The sequence below is a fragment of the Odocoileus virginianus genome, chromosome 28 (genome assembly GCF_023699985.2).
Source record: "Odocoileus virginianus isolate 20LAN1187 ecotype Illinois chromosome 28, Ovbor_1.2, whole genome shotgun sequence".
NCBI classification, from domain to species: Eukaryota; Metazoa; Chordata; class Mammalia; order Artiodactyla; family Cervidae; genus Odocoileus; species Odocoileus virginianus.
In genome coordinates, this window is record NC_069701.1 from 37,793,646 (window position 1) to 37,805,899 (window position 12,254).

The 12,254-nt window shown below is 53.0% G+C and overlaps 1 protein-coding gene across 6 annotated transcripts in view; it reads right to left on the reverse strand.

Moving 5' to 3' along the window:
• Positions 1-12,254, reverse strand: part of LOC110145937 (uncharacterized) — a 40,529-nt gene that overhangs the window by 7,305 nt on the left and 20,970 nt on the right. For 5 of the 6 annotated variants that reach the window (XR_011484399.1, XR_011484400.1, XM_070457652.1 and 2 more), the window contains exons 3-4: positions 943-1,102; positions 120-318 (exon numbers count right to left, since the gene is read on the reverse strand). Coding sequence is in view for 4 of the 6 variants with exons in the window: in XM_070457652.1 (XP_070313753.1) it covers positions 120-318; positions 943-1,102 (359 nt within the window). In the remaining 2 variants the exon portion in view is untranslated. The remainder of the gene's footprint in view (positions 1-119; positions 319-942; positions 1,103-12,254) is intronic. The other variant, XM_070457653.1, reaches the window with a different exon arrangement.

Consider the following 12,254-nt stretch of genomic DNA (forward strand, 5'->3'; position numbering starts at 1 on the left):
GAGGGCGGGGCCCGCCTCCTCGCTGCCCTGCCAGCCCGCCCTCTGCGGCTTCCTGCCGGAGCACCCGAGGGCAGGCCTGGAGCTCGCCACGCGTGCTCGCTCAGGCTGGCACTACTGACCTCTGTTTGCATTTGCACTGGTGTCTTTGGACAGAGGCCGCTCCGAGCCTGGGCAGACGTGTGGGGCGGGGTGAGGCCGGGGCTGCCTTCCCTGTGGAGCAGCTGAGTCCAGAGATAGGACTTCCTTCCCAGACGAGGTACGGGAAGGTGATTCTCTTGTCCCTCACCTCTGAAGCCTGGGGCAGGGGCAGCTGGTTCCCTGTGGATGGCAGTCGGGTGCCCTGACAAAGGGCACCGCGGCAAACACTGGTGGTGGAGGAGCTGGCGATGGCTCACCCGGCCGTGTTCCTCTTGCTCAGGGCTGCAGGGCTCTGCTCGTCGACAGGGAGATGCACACACATGTGCACAGCCGTGGATGTGCTTACACGGGAGGCCTTGCCACATATCACCTCATTTTTAAGAAATCAACTACTGGTGCCAAGGAGGTTTTATTTCTTTTTTTAAAAGATGACAAGTGTACAGATATTAATATATTTTTGGTGCCGATGGCGACTGCTTCTAAGAGAGGATGGAGCTGGCTTTTCTCCTCCCCACGCAGTTCTATTTATCCTGGACATTTCACACCTCCCCTGTGCCTCGGCTGTGGGGTGGCCACCGTCACCCACCCTCATCTTTCCCAAGATATTTAATCGAAGACTTCCCTCCAGCCCTGGGGGAGCGTGCACTGCACCCCGTTCTTTCCTCCTGATGGGACAGCCCATCACAGATTCTGCTCTTCCCTCCTTGGAATTCTGCCTCCTTCCTGCATCCTTTCAAGGCCAGCCTCCGGGTGACCGAGAGCCCCCTGGCCTCCTGATGACAGACCATGGGCGGAACAACTCACCATTCCAGAGGCCGAGGGTTTGTCCGGCTGGGGCCGCGGGGCTGAGACCAGAGGTGGGGTGATGAGTCTGTGATGCACCCAGGGGTCCCCCGCCGGCAGTCACAAGAAGAGTGCAGGGCCAGGCTGTGAGGTCTGCTCTTTTCCTGGCTGAGTCAAAAACCTTAGGACAGGAGCAAAAAAGTGGGAGAGAGTCATAACCAGACACATCAGAAGCTTCTGGAGGGAGGATGGTATGAGATGGTTAACAGGTTATCTTTGTAACCTTACTGCTGTTTTTCAGACGGCGGGGTTGGCCCTTGAGGCCCTGAGGAGGGAGCCACCCCTCCACGGGCTGCTCCATTAGAAGGACTCGGCCAAGCTCCCCTGGCTCTAGCCAGGTTTCCTACCAAGAACAGGAAAGGGCTGTGGGTCAAAAGGGAGAGACAGGCAGGGGCTGGAGCTAGTCTACCAAAGAATGAGAAGGCAAACTCGAAAGAGAAGACAACAGAGCTGGTGGAGCCGCCCCGCGAAGCCACAGCCCAGGTGGACCCAGCCTTGGCCTGTCCTGCAGCATCCACACAGCCCGGGATGCGGGAGGGGGCCTTCTCTGGCACAGCTCTGAATGTGTGTGGATGGTTTTGGAAGAGTCTGGCTTCATTTTACTTTAGGGCCTGCAAGAGCTGCTGTATTCTGGAAGTTGTAATGTATACAGTAACATTCTCTGGAAGTTCTGTCTTGTTTACGTGTCTGTGTCCCTGTGTGCGTTGCCTGGTCATTGTCCATCTCTGTGTTCATTGCCATCCAAGGAGGCTGCACAGCTCTGTGTTTGTTTTATTTTATAACTTTTCCCTCAACTGGCAAAATAAAAAAACTGTCATTTTCTGTGTTTCAGTGTTTTTGTTTCATAGGCCTCTTTTTTCCACCTCCAGGGAAATGAATCAAAACAATGGATACATTCTATTCAAAGTCTCACCCTTTTACAGGTAGCAGTGGCTCTCAAGTCAAGACAAGAATCTGCTCAATTAAGTGGCCTGCCCATGGTCTAAGCTGTCAGTGCCTGCTGACCCCAGGACCCCGTTCTGTTCTCCGTGGTGGCCACAGGTCCCATGCCCTGCCAGGACCACAGGAGGAAGAGCCGCATCCCCTAAATAGTAGGGCACGAAATTCTTGTCAGTTCTGGGTCAGACACTTAGCTGTGGGGATGGTCACACCCACATAGCCTCTGTTTCAGGCCAGGTACACTGTGTATTAGCATCCTTGACCTTCCAGCCACACTCTGGGATGGGTGCACAGTGCTGATGGGGAGGTTGGCAGATGGCATGGCACCTCTAGGCAACTCAAAGTAGAGGGAAACTTAGAGATCACCTGGCCGTGCCCATCACCTACCTAGGATCACTGAGGAGACCTGATCACTCTGGGACCCGGGTGCCTGAGTGCCCATTCAGTGTTCTTCCATCACAGCCTCGCCAGGCATGGAGGAGGCGGCTGCCAGGCCTGGGCCCTTGGCATACATTCTGGGAGAAGGATTGGCAGATCTGGTGCTGTGAGGAGAAAGGGAAACATTAATCTGACCTCCACAGCTCTCCCGTGTGAAGGCAGAGGGTGGAAGGGCCCCTAGCCCTCCCTGTGTCTCTTTAAATAGCCAGGCACAGAGGATTTCTCTTTATCTCTAGAAGCCTCCCAATGTGAAAGGCAAACCAAATCCCAGTTTTCCATGTCCCAGGATGAGCAGAACCCATTGTCAAAGCCCAGATGATTAACTGCTATGTAAACTTTAGCAGGAGCAAGGTTTCTCAGAAGCCAGGGATGGGGGTGGGGGGAGGGCTCCCTCTGAAGCTCTGCTCTCTCCCCCTCCTTAGCAGGGCTCAGGGGTGGGACACCGCCCGACAAGATCAGGCCAGACGGTCACATTTTGAGGGCCCATAATGATCTCCAGCTTCTGCAGGATGGCTGCCGCGTGTGGGCCTCCGCGGACCAGGAAAGAGGCTGCAGCCAGGCAGAGGGGAGCGATTAATGCAAGTCAATGTATAACTATGGGTAAGTGGTGCAGGCCTACAACCAATGCAGTGGGACCCGAAAGGAGGGTTTGGATTTGAAAGAGTCAAGATTTCTTGAAAGAGGTGGGGTTCAGCTGGGCCGGAAAAAATGGGAGGGTCTGAAGAGAACAAAAGAGGAGGGAAGGCTTTTCTGGGAGGGCGAGGGTAGGATCAGACCCAGAACAGAGGAGGTGTGTGCCCTGGGCTGGGCGGAGGTCCTCACCGGTCCCATTGCCAGTCCCGACGCTGTCATTCATTCAGCCACACCACTGGTGTTTTTTGAGCCCTGCCCAGGTGCCAATAAGAACTGGTAACCAAACAAGAGAGACAGACTCTCCCCAGAGACAGAAGAGCTGGCTGGGACCTAGCAAGACGTCCGGCCTAAAGGAGGATGGAGGGAGAGTCCTATTTATACAGCTAAAAGCAAAGCAACCAAACGCAGGGCAGAGGGAAATTTACAACACCAGGAAGTGCGGTGAAGATTTAGACTGTATATATTTGTACGCATTTTCTAATGTTTTTACAATGAACATATATTATCTTTTATAATCAGAAGAAAATTAAGTTATAAAACAATTTGGGGCTTTTAGTCAACTTGAAGTTCAACACATCACTGGGGACAGAGCTGCCCAAAGGAGTGCCAGTGTGACCCGGAGTCCGTGAGGGCGTGGAAAGAGCAGAGATAGGGCTTCCCTGCTGGCTCAGATGGTAAGGAATCTGCCTGCAATGGGGGAAAACTGGGCTCAGTCCCTGGGTCGGGAAGATCCCCTGGAGGAGGGCATGGCAACCCACTCCAGTGTTCTTGCCTGGAGAATCCCAGACAGAGGAGCCTGGTGGGCTAGAGTCCATGGGGTTCTGGAGAGTTGGACATGACTGAGCGACTATGCACACAGGACTTGAGGCCCAGCCCTGTCTCTGGCTGTCTGTGGGGCCTTGGGCAAGCAACCGAACCCCTTGGTTTTTCATCTATAAAATGAGACGGGTCCCCAAGTTGAAAGGTCCTTTCTGTCCTAACGACTTCATGTCTCTAGGCCCCCATCTCAATAAAACTCCTGAAGAAACTCACTGACAAACTGCAGCAGAAAGGAGGAGGTGCAGAAGGCTGAGAAGTTTGTCCTTCGAGTGGGGAAGACCAACCACAGGGCTGCCGACTTGAAGCAGGGGGAAAGGCTCATTCCGGTGGATCCAGCGGGCAGATCCTGGGCAGAGAGGGGAGCATCAGAGGGGTGCAGGCCCCCACTGTGGGGAGCCCTGGGGCAGCAGCTCAGGAAGGAGGCACCCCCAGGCAGTGTGCCTGGGGTCTGCTGGCTGGGCCTGGGAAGCCATTTGTCAGGAATTTCTTCAGGGACTCAAGTGGGGGAGCTGAAGGCTGGACAAAATAATCTTCAACACTTCCACTCCAAGAATTCTAAGAGGTTGAGTGGTGGTCATGACTTCCAAGCCCAAAAAATGAGAGTGAAGAGAAGGGAATGGAAAAGGAAACCCTGGATGGGGAAGACCAGTTGGGAGCCTGGGCTTGGGTGGTCTTGCCAAGAGAAGGGATACCCTGGCTGGTCCTTGGGGCCACCCAGGAGGAGCCCACTCCCTCAGGCAGAGACAGTCACCTGACCCAGCATGTCCCACCCTCTTCATGTCCGAGACCAGCCTGCCCTCTGTATCCTCATCCCAGCTCCCTTCCCCAGTTCCTAGAGTCTGCTTTAAATTTTTTCTTTTTGACCGTGTTGCATGGCATGCAGGATCTTTTCCCTGACCCCCTGCACTGGGAGCATGGAGTGTTAACCACTGGACTTCCAGGGAAGCCCGCTAGAGTCTGTCTGATACTCCATCCGTCAACCCACCAGTCATCTCCCTCAGGGACGGCCCTTGTCGTCTGGCAGCCCCCTGCCCCCAGGCGGCTGACTCACTGACTTGTGGGGGCTCAGGGCCCACGCCAGCGCTGGAGGGAACATGAGTCAGGTGTGGAGATCCTGGCCCTGGCCCGAGGGGGACATTGACAATGACATCTTCCAGTTTCTATTTCCTGAAAACGTAAGAGCTGGGTATCAAGTGATCCATGTCCTCTCTTCCCCACATGTTCTCTGCACAGAAAATGAGGGAGACGACTTCTACCCCATCAAGTTTTCACAGTAGGACACACATCAGGCATCTAGAAACATGCTCAGAGATGTGAAGGGTGGGGAGCCAGCTGCACGGTGTAACCTGCCAAACCCTCAAGCAGGAGCACCCACCTGTCCGCAGAATTCACTGGTGAAACTTTTGAGAGTGGATCGCCTGCCCCCCACCGCACTCCCACCTCCACAGAGAGGAAGCCAGGGCAGGGCGGCCCAGGGCAGAGAGCTAGTGAGTGAGCTCTGTGTCCAGGCTGCGGGTCCACACTGCCCGTCGGTGGACAGACGGACCGTGGCATTCGAGGTGGGAGACCAAACCGGGAGAGGCTCGGGGCACTGAGAGATGCCGGCGTTGCTCACTGCTGAGCCTGGCACTCCTGGGGCCGCGTCACCGGCCCTTTAATAGCAGCTAATCACCACTGGCATTTATTGAGCTCCTACTACACACCGCGCTGCTGCGCTTCCCCTCTGACATCATTGCTAACCACCACAACAACTCTGGGAGGTGGCTATTATTGTTCCTATTTTTAGACAAAGAAATGGAAGCTCAGGGAGATGAAATGCCTTGCTCAGGGTCACATGGGCTCCAGTCTGAGGCCTGACTCTCAGGCTGGGACTCCTGTCTCTCCAGCCCTTCACGATCAGGTGGCGGGAGAACCTTTCCTCTCCATGAGCACCTACTCTGTGCTGAGCCCTGTGCTGAAGCCCTGGGGGTTCAGGGGGCGGTGAGGTCCCTGCGCCCCGGGGCTCACCTTGCCCTGGTGGAGCCTCACTAGAGCGTGAGAGCCAGGGAGAAGAAAGGGGCGACCCCATGTCAGCAGAGCTGGGGAGAGAGAAAGGTGGGAGAAACCCTGACACGGATGAGCCCCCACGACTGCCTGTCTGGTGATTGGTGCCCTAGCCCCAAGGTCTGAACTCTCCAGACGAGAAACTGCACCTGCGTGCTCAGTCATGTCTGACTCTCTGCAACCACACGGACTGTAGCCTGCCAGGCTCTTCTGTCCGTGGGGTTTTTTGGGCAAGAACACTGGAGTGAGTTGCCACTGGGAAAGTGACGCCTAGAAACGTCAACAGGAGGCCAAGTTCACAGTGGCTACCTGGCAGAGCCACCACTGTGCAGGCACCTGGCTGGAGTCTCGCAGCCTCTCACTGATGGGCGTCACACTGTATTCCTAGGAAATGCGTGAAAATATAAGAAAAGAGGGTCCCAGAAACTCCTAAGCCCAAAAGTCCTCAGTGAGAGCCCAAGGAGGCCAAGGGTGTCGGGGTCTAGCTCCAGCCACAGCCATCTTCAGATATTCCAAAGGACAGGCAGGGAGATGCTCGGGAGCCAGGATGTTCCAAACCGGCAGGAACTCTGAAGGGAACTCCAGCACCTGCCCCCACGCCTGCCCTGACCTTCTCCCTGCAGACCCAGATTACCAGGTAGTGATCTTGGCCTGTAAGAAACTCATCCTTTCCTCACCCCCTCAGCCTGTCCAATCCAGCCCACTCCTCTGGGCCTCCCCCGCCTCTGGGGGGACTCCAGGCAACAGGCCCGGGCGCCTCCCCCTCCCCACGCGCAGGTGAGTTGGTGAAGCTGACCAGGAGAACTGGTAGGACTCCCATCCCTTCTGCCAGAGGCAAAACCTGCAGCGGTAATCACAGGGCAAAGGAGCGGGCCAGCCGGAGACTCAAGAAGAGGAGGGCAGACTGGCAGCCCCAGGGCCTGAATTGGGGCTGGCTCAGAAGCAAAAGGGGCCCTCGGAGAGTCGGGTTCTCTGTTCCTGCCCTGACAGACCCGATCAGTACTTCCTGCCCTACCGGACCCTGATACTAATATCCCGACACAGTCTTCTTCTCTGCCATCCTCCAGGCTTCTGAGAAGTTCACAGCGGGTTTTCTGATAGAACCTCTGAGGGGCCCACCATCACCCCCAGGAAGCAGCCTGTGAAAGAGGAGGAGTCAGTGATGTCCTAGAAGTTGGGGGCGGAAGGATGGGGGCTTGGTGCCCAGGCAGAGAGGAATGGCCTTCCCTAAGGAGGCCAGGGTGCTTCTGAGGGCAGGCACTTGAGGAGGAGCCCTCTACAAAGTTTGCTCTGTTGGTGGGGAATTTGTTAAAGACACAGTAGACGAGAAAGAGCATCCATGGCCTGGTTGGGAGATGTGGGGGAAACATTCCCACACTCAAAATGGTGCATGAAGACGTGGTGTCGAAAGGACTTCCCTGGTGGTCCAATGGTTAAGACTCTGCCCTTCCCCTGCAGGGGGGTGCAGGTTCAAACCCCTGGTCAGGGAACTAAGATCCTGCAGGCATAGTGTGGCAAAAAAAAGAGAAAGGAATTTCCCTGGTGCTACAGTGTATAAGAATCCACGTGCCAACACAGGGGACACGGGTTCGATCCCTGGCCCAGGAAGATTCCACATGCCACAGAGTAAGTAGGCCCATGTACCACAACCACGGAGCCTTCAGGCTGCAACTACTGAAGCCCGTGTGCTTAGAGCCTGTGCTCTGAAACAAGAGGAGCCACGGCAATGAGAAGCAACCAGAGTAGCCCCTGCTCACAGAAATTAGAGAAAGCCTGAGCAAAGCAACGAAGACTCAGCGCAGCCAAAGATAAATACAACACTTAAAAAAAATAAAGAAGAAAAGAAAAAAGACGTGGTGTCAAAATGAATATGACAGATAAAATTTTAGCCCTAAAATAAAGAATCCCTGCATATCAACAAGAAAAAGAAAATACAGAATATTGAAAACTGGGAAATAATATGCATGAGCTGTTTATGAAAGAGCTTCAAGTGATAAAAATCATGTAAAAAAAACTTCATTCATAATCAAGTAAAGAAAAATTAAAATTAAAACCAGATATAGACGTCTATCACAAAACTGATTATTTCAATGAAAAAGTAGGAAAAATCCAAATGTTTACCCCTAGGTTACCATCAAAAATTATAATGAAATGTTGTGTATCCATTAAATACGATGTTACGAAAGTATTTACTAAAGGGAAAATGTTTAAAATATATTAAGTTTAAAAATCAGTGTTATGGGTAGGCATACTTTCCATTTTTGTAAACACAGGTAGGCTGATGTACACATCATAAAAGCTACAGAAGACCAGACAACGTGACATTCACAGCACTGAGTTATTCCTCAGTGATGGAATTAGGATTTTTATTTTCTTTCGATTATCTGTCTATATTTTGTACTTTTCTACAATGATCCCATATCGCTTTTGTAATGAAAAGAAACCTTGGTGACTTTGAAAGGGTCCTTGGCAGAGGAGATGTAAGAATTGTTGCTTTCTGTGTACATCCATCCCCAAGAAGTGGACAGTCTTCTCCTGCTTGGTGATCATAAAGGTGGGGTAGGATGGGACTGGGGGAGGAAGGCTGAGGCTCAAGATCAGCTGGGGGTCAGGAAAGGGATCCAGGAATCCCAACTCTGAAGGTACTCTGGAGCCCCCAGGGGCCCTCGGATAGAAGACAGAGAGGATTCGGAGGTAAAGAACATGACTGGATCCTAGGTCCACCAGTTGACACAAAGGAAGCCACTTTATCTGAAACTCAATGTCTAGAAAGTGGAAGTAACAGTAATGTAGGATATTGTAAGGATCAAATAAGATGATTATTTTCTTTGCAAGGTAAATAGCCCTAAACAGGGACTTCCCTGGTGGTCCAGTGGTTAAGACTCTGCACTTCCACTGCAGAGAGCATGGATTGGATCCTGGTTGGGGAACTAAAAACCCACCTGCCTCGCAGTGAGCACCCCAACCCCACAAAAGCCCTAAACAAATGTTAGCTGTTGTAGTTAATAACGTTCACCTTCAGTTGAGCCTGAGCAAGAAAGCTGGCCAGCTGCTGCTGTCAGGGCTGCGCTGGACATGTGGGAACTGAGGGGCAAGTGTCCATATGTGGTTCAGGAAAATTCTCGGATTTCCCGGTCCAGTCATAGCACGTAAAAATGAAAATAAAATGAGCCTGAAGTAAAGTGTGCAGCAATTCACTGTCTACTCTTTGAGGAAAGAATATGTAATAAGTGATAAGAACTCCCTGGTAGTCTGGTGCTGGCGGTGAAAAGGAGGAGAAGATGGATGAAAATGCATCCTAGAGTTGTTTACTGATGTTCTAGCAAAATGCTTGGGGGCTGAGGTGGGTGGACCAAGGATGCCACACTCATCATCTAAGGAGACTGGGAGAGGCTGGGTGGTGGTTCCGGTTAGATGGGTCCCCACCCTGCGCGAGATGGGGGAAGCCATGGCTTGTGGGTGGAGGTGGCGGGCACGCCCGTGAATCACAAGCCCCTCTTGTTCAGAACCAGGGAGCTGGCTCCTACAGCGCCTCTCACGGCTTTCATGCAGGGTGGCCTCAAACATCCTCAAAGAGCACCACTTTCTTCATCCCACTAGAAGAACGGGATTTATTGCTGACAAGCTTTCTAATACTGACCATGTTTGGAGACTCAGTCTTGTTTTTAGTATTCATTTTTATTTATTTGGCTGTGGGGAGTCTTGGCTATGGCGTGTGGAATCATAGCTCCCTGACCAGGGATCGAACCCAGGCCTCCTGCCTTGGGAGCGGGGAGTCTTAGCCATGGGACCACCGGGGAAGTCCCTGGAGATGCCTTATTTTTTTTTTGTTTTTGGAGATGCCTCCTTGACTGCTCCTCCCCAAGTCCTCCAAATGACGTACTTCGTCTTCACGCTTCTTTTCTTGCTTTTTTGCTTCTATTAGGATGCCTTTCCTTCTGTTCACCCCCTTTTCTTCTTTGGGGTCATTTTGGTTGCTCTTCCTCTCCTCGATGCTCAGTATCCCCCCTTCTCCCTTTGTCCACCTCTCTCTGGTTCTGGGTTCAGCCAGCAACTTCACCTGTGCTCTTCATGTCACAGATAATTGGAGTCACCCGATGCCTGAGCTACAAGCACAGAGGACAACCGTGTGCTGAGCTTGCATAGATGGCCACTGGTCATTAGCGAGGAGTAGGGGAGCCGCCCCCTCCCCCCCGGGGCCACCAAGCCTGAGGATTCATGCACATTTCTCCTAGCCCCCTCACTAGTCCCTTCCTCAATTATCCAACAAGCCATTTGATATCTTTCTCTGAATTTTTCTCATGATACTCTTGCCAGCCCTTCTTCCTGGCCCCCAGGCCCCTCCCCGATCTGCGGGAGCCTCTGATGTATCCAAGCCTTGCTGGTGCCGACATGCCTAGACTGAAAGCACTGCTCGGCTGTGCGGTTTCGCCTGGTGAACAGAGTCACAGCCTCTTGCCTCCGAGGCAGAAGCAGCGGGGAGAGACCGGCAAGGACTGTCCGGCATTCCTGCTCAGCTCAGCAGCCTCCCTCCTGTTCTAGGCGCTTCTCGGCTTTTTGTTTGTCCCCGCTATCCAGCCAAGTACCAGGACGAGAGTTTCTCCTGGTCTCCTTCATTCCTGAGAACCTCACCCCACTGTGTTTTTTTCTAATCCGAATCTCATTTCGAAATCTCCTGCCCAAGGGGTTTCCCGACACCTCCCAGTTTTGAATCAACCCGCTGTTTACAGCACACCCAGATAGAAAATAGAGATGTCAGGGGGGCCTGGATCTGACACTACGCCCTGAAGACACTCCTGTGCCCACGACAGCCGTTGGACAGGTTGCACCTGGACAAACAAATCTATTCTTGCCTTATCTCCCATGAAAGAGGGAACCAAGTTGGCTCCAAGCTGTGAACAAGAACTGGCTGGAAGGCTGATGCCAACTCGGCCGTATTCCTCCCCTGGGGGACGCAGAGGGGTGCTGTAACCACGGGTCTGGCCTGCGTCTGGGCCATTCTCTCCAAGCAGCCCACAGAACACTCTGCTCCGAAGTGTCCAGTCCCTCCCAGCTTAGCTCCCCATCCCTGAGAGAAGGAGTGGATTTCTGGCCTCAGGGATCCCAAGACAGGAGCAACCGCAAGAACAAACAGGGAGAAGTGGGTCAGTGTTTTGAACAAGTGAAAATGGGTTGTTCTCTGCATACAAAGGTGACCCACCACCTGCCTGGTAACCTGAGCCCTGAGTGCTACCTGCCACCTGCAAAGAGGCTCAGCCTGTGGTCCCAGTCACCGGCTATGCCAGTTCTCCAGAGGAAGCAGTTTGGGATTAAAATGGCAACCTGGGTTTCCGTATCATGTCCTTGACAATTTTATCTTAAAAATCTAGTAAAAAAAAAAAAAATCTAGTCAAAGCCCCAGTTGTGCCTCTAATTCCCAGAGAGCCAGTCCCTTCATCCAAGTGAGCAGAGCGACATTCAGATATCCAGCCAGCCTCTGAAGCTCTTGTCTGCTCCTGTAACTCGAGGCAAGCAAGCTCCCGCTCCTGGCGCGTGGTGTCAACCCTATGTCATCGTGGTTCAGTGCAAAGCCTTCAACGACTGGTGGCAACGACACCGCAGAGGAGAGGACTCTCCTGTGCCTCCCCCCGCCCCACGCGCCAGGGCCAGAGCCCAGCTCTCACTTGTTCAGCTCTCCTGGAGAGCCCAGTTCTCCTTCTGTCCTGACAGAAGGACGTGCTCCAGGGCGAGGGGCCGGGAGCAAGGGCCCCCAAGCACGGACTGGGTGGAACCTCGGCGACAGGAACTGTGGGTTGCGGACTTCACCAACATTTTCTTAAAACTCAGAATTGCTCAGCAGACGACCACACACATGCACACAAAAACAGTGTTACCTGACATCAAAATGGCACATTTTATTGGCAGAAACACAGGAGACATCCACTCATGACTGGGAAGCCTGCCGGCTCTCGCTTTTTTTTTTTTTTGCTTAGCCATGCAGTTTGTAGGATCTTAGTTCCCCGACCAGGGATTGAACCCTGGCTCAGGAGTGAAGGGCTTCCCTTGTGTGGCTCACCTGATAAAGAATCTGCCTGCAGTGTGGGAGACCTGGGTTCAGTTCCTGGGTTGGGAAGATCCCCTGGAGAAGGGAAAGGCTACCCACTCCAGTATTCTGGCCTAGAGAATTCCATGGACTGTATAGGCCATGGAGTCACAAAGAGTCGGACACGACTGAGTGACTTTCACTTCACTTCAGCAGTGAAAGCACTTATTTCTAACCACTTGGGGATTCCTTGTCTCCCTCCTTTCTAAGGCATTGGCCCATCACACTTTTCTCAATCCCCAGTGCAGAAGTTTGCAATTTTTTTTCTGCTAAGAACTCCTTTTGGCCACCTAATGAATGTTTCATTCCTTTCTAGTGA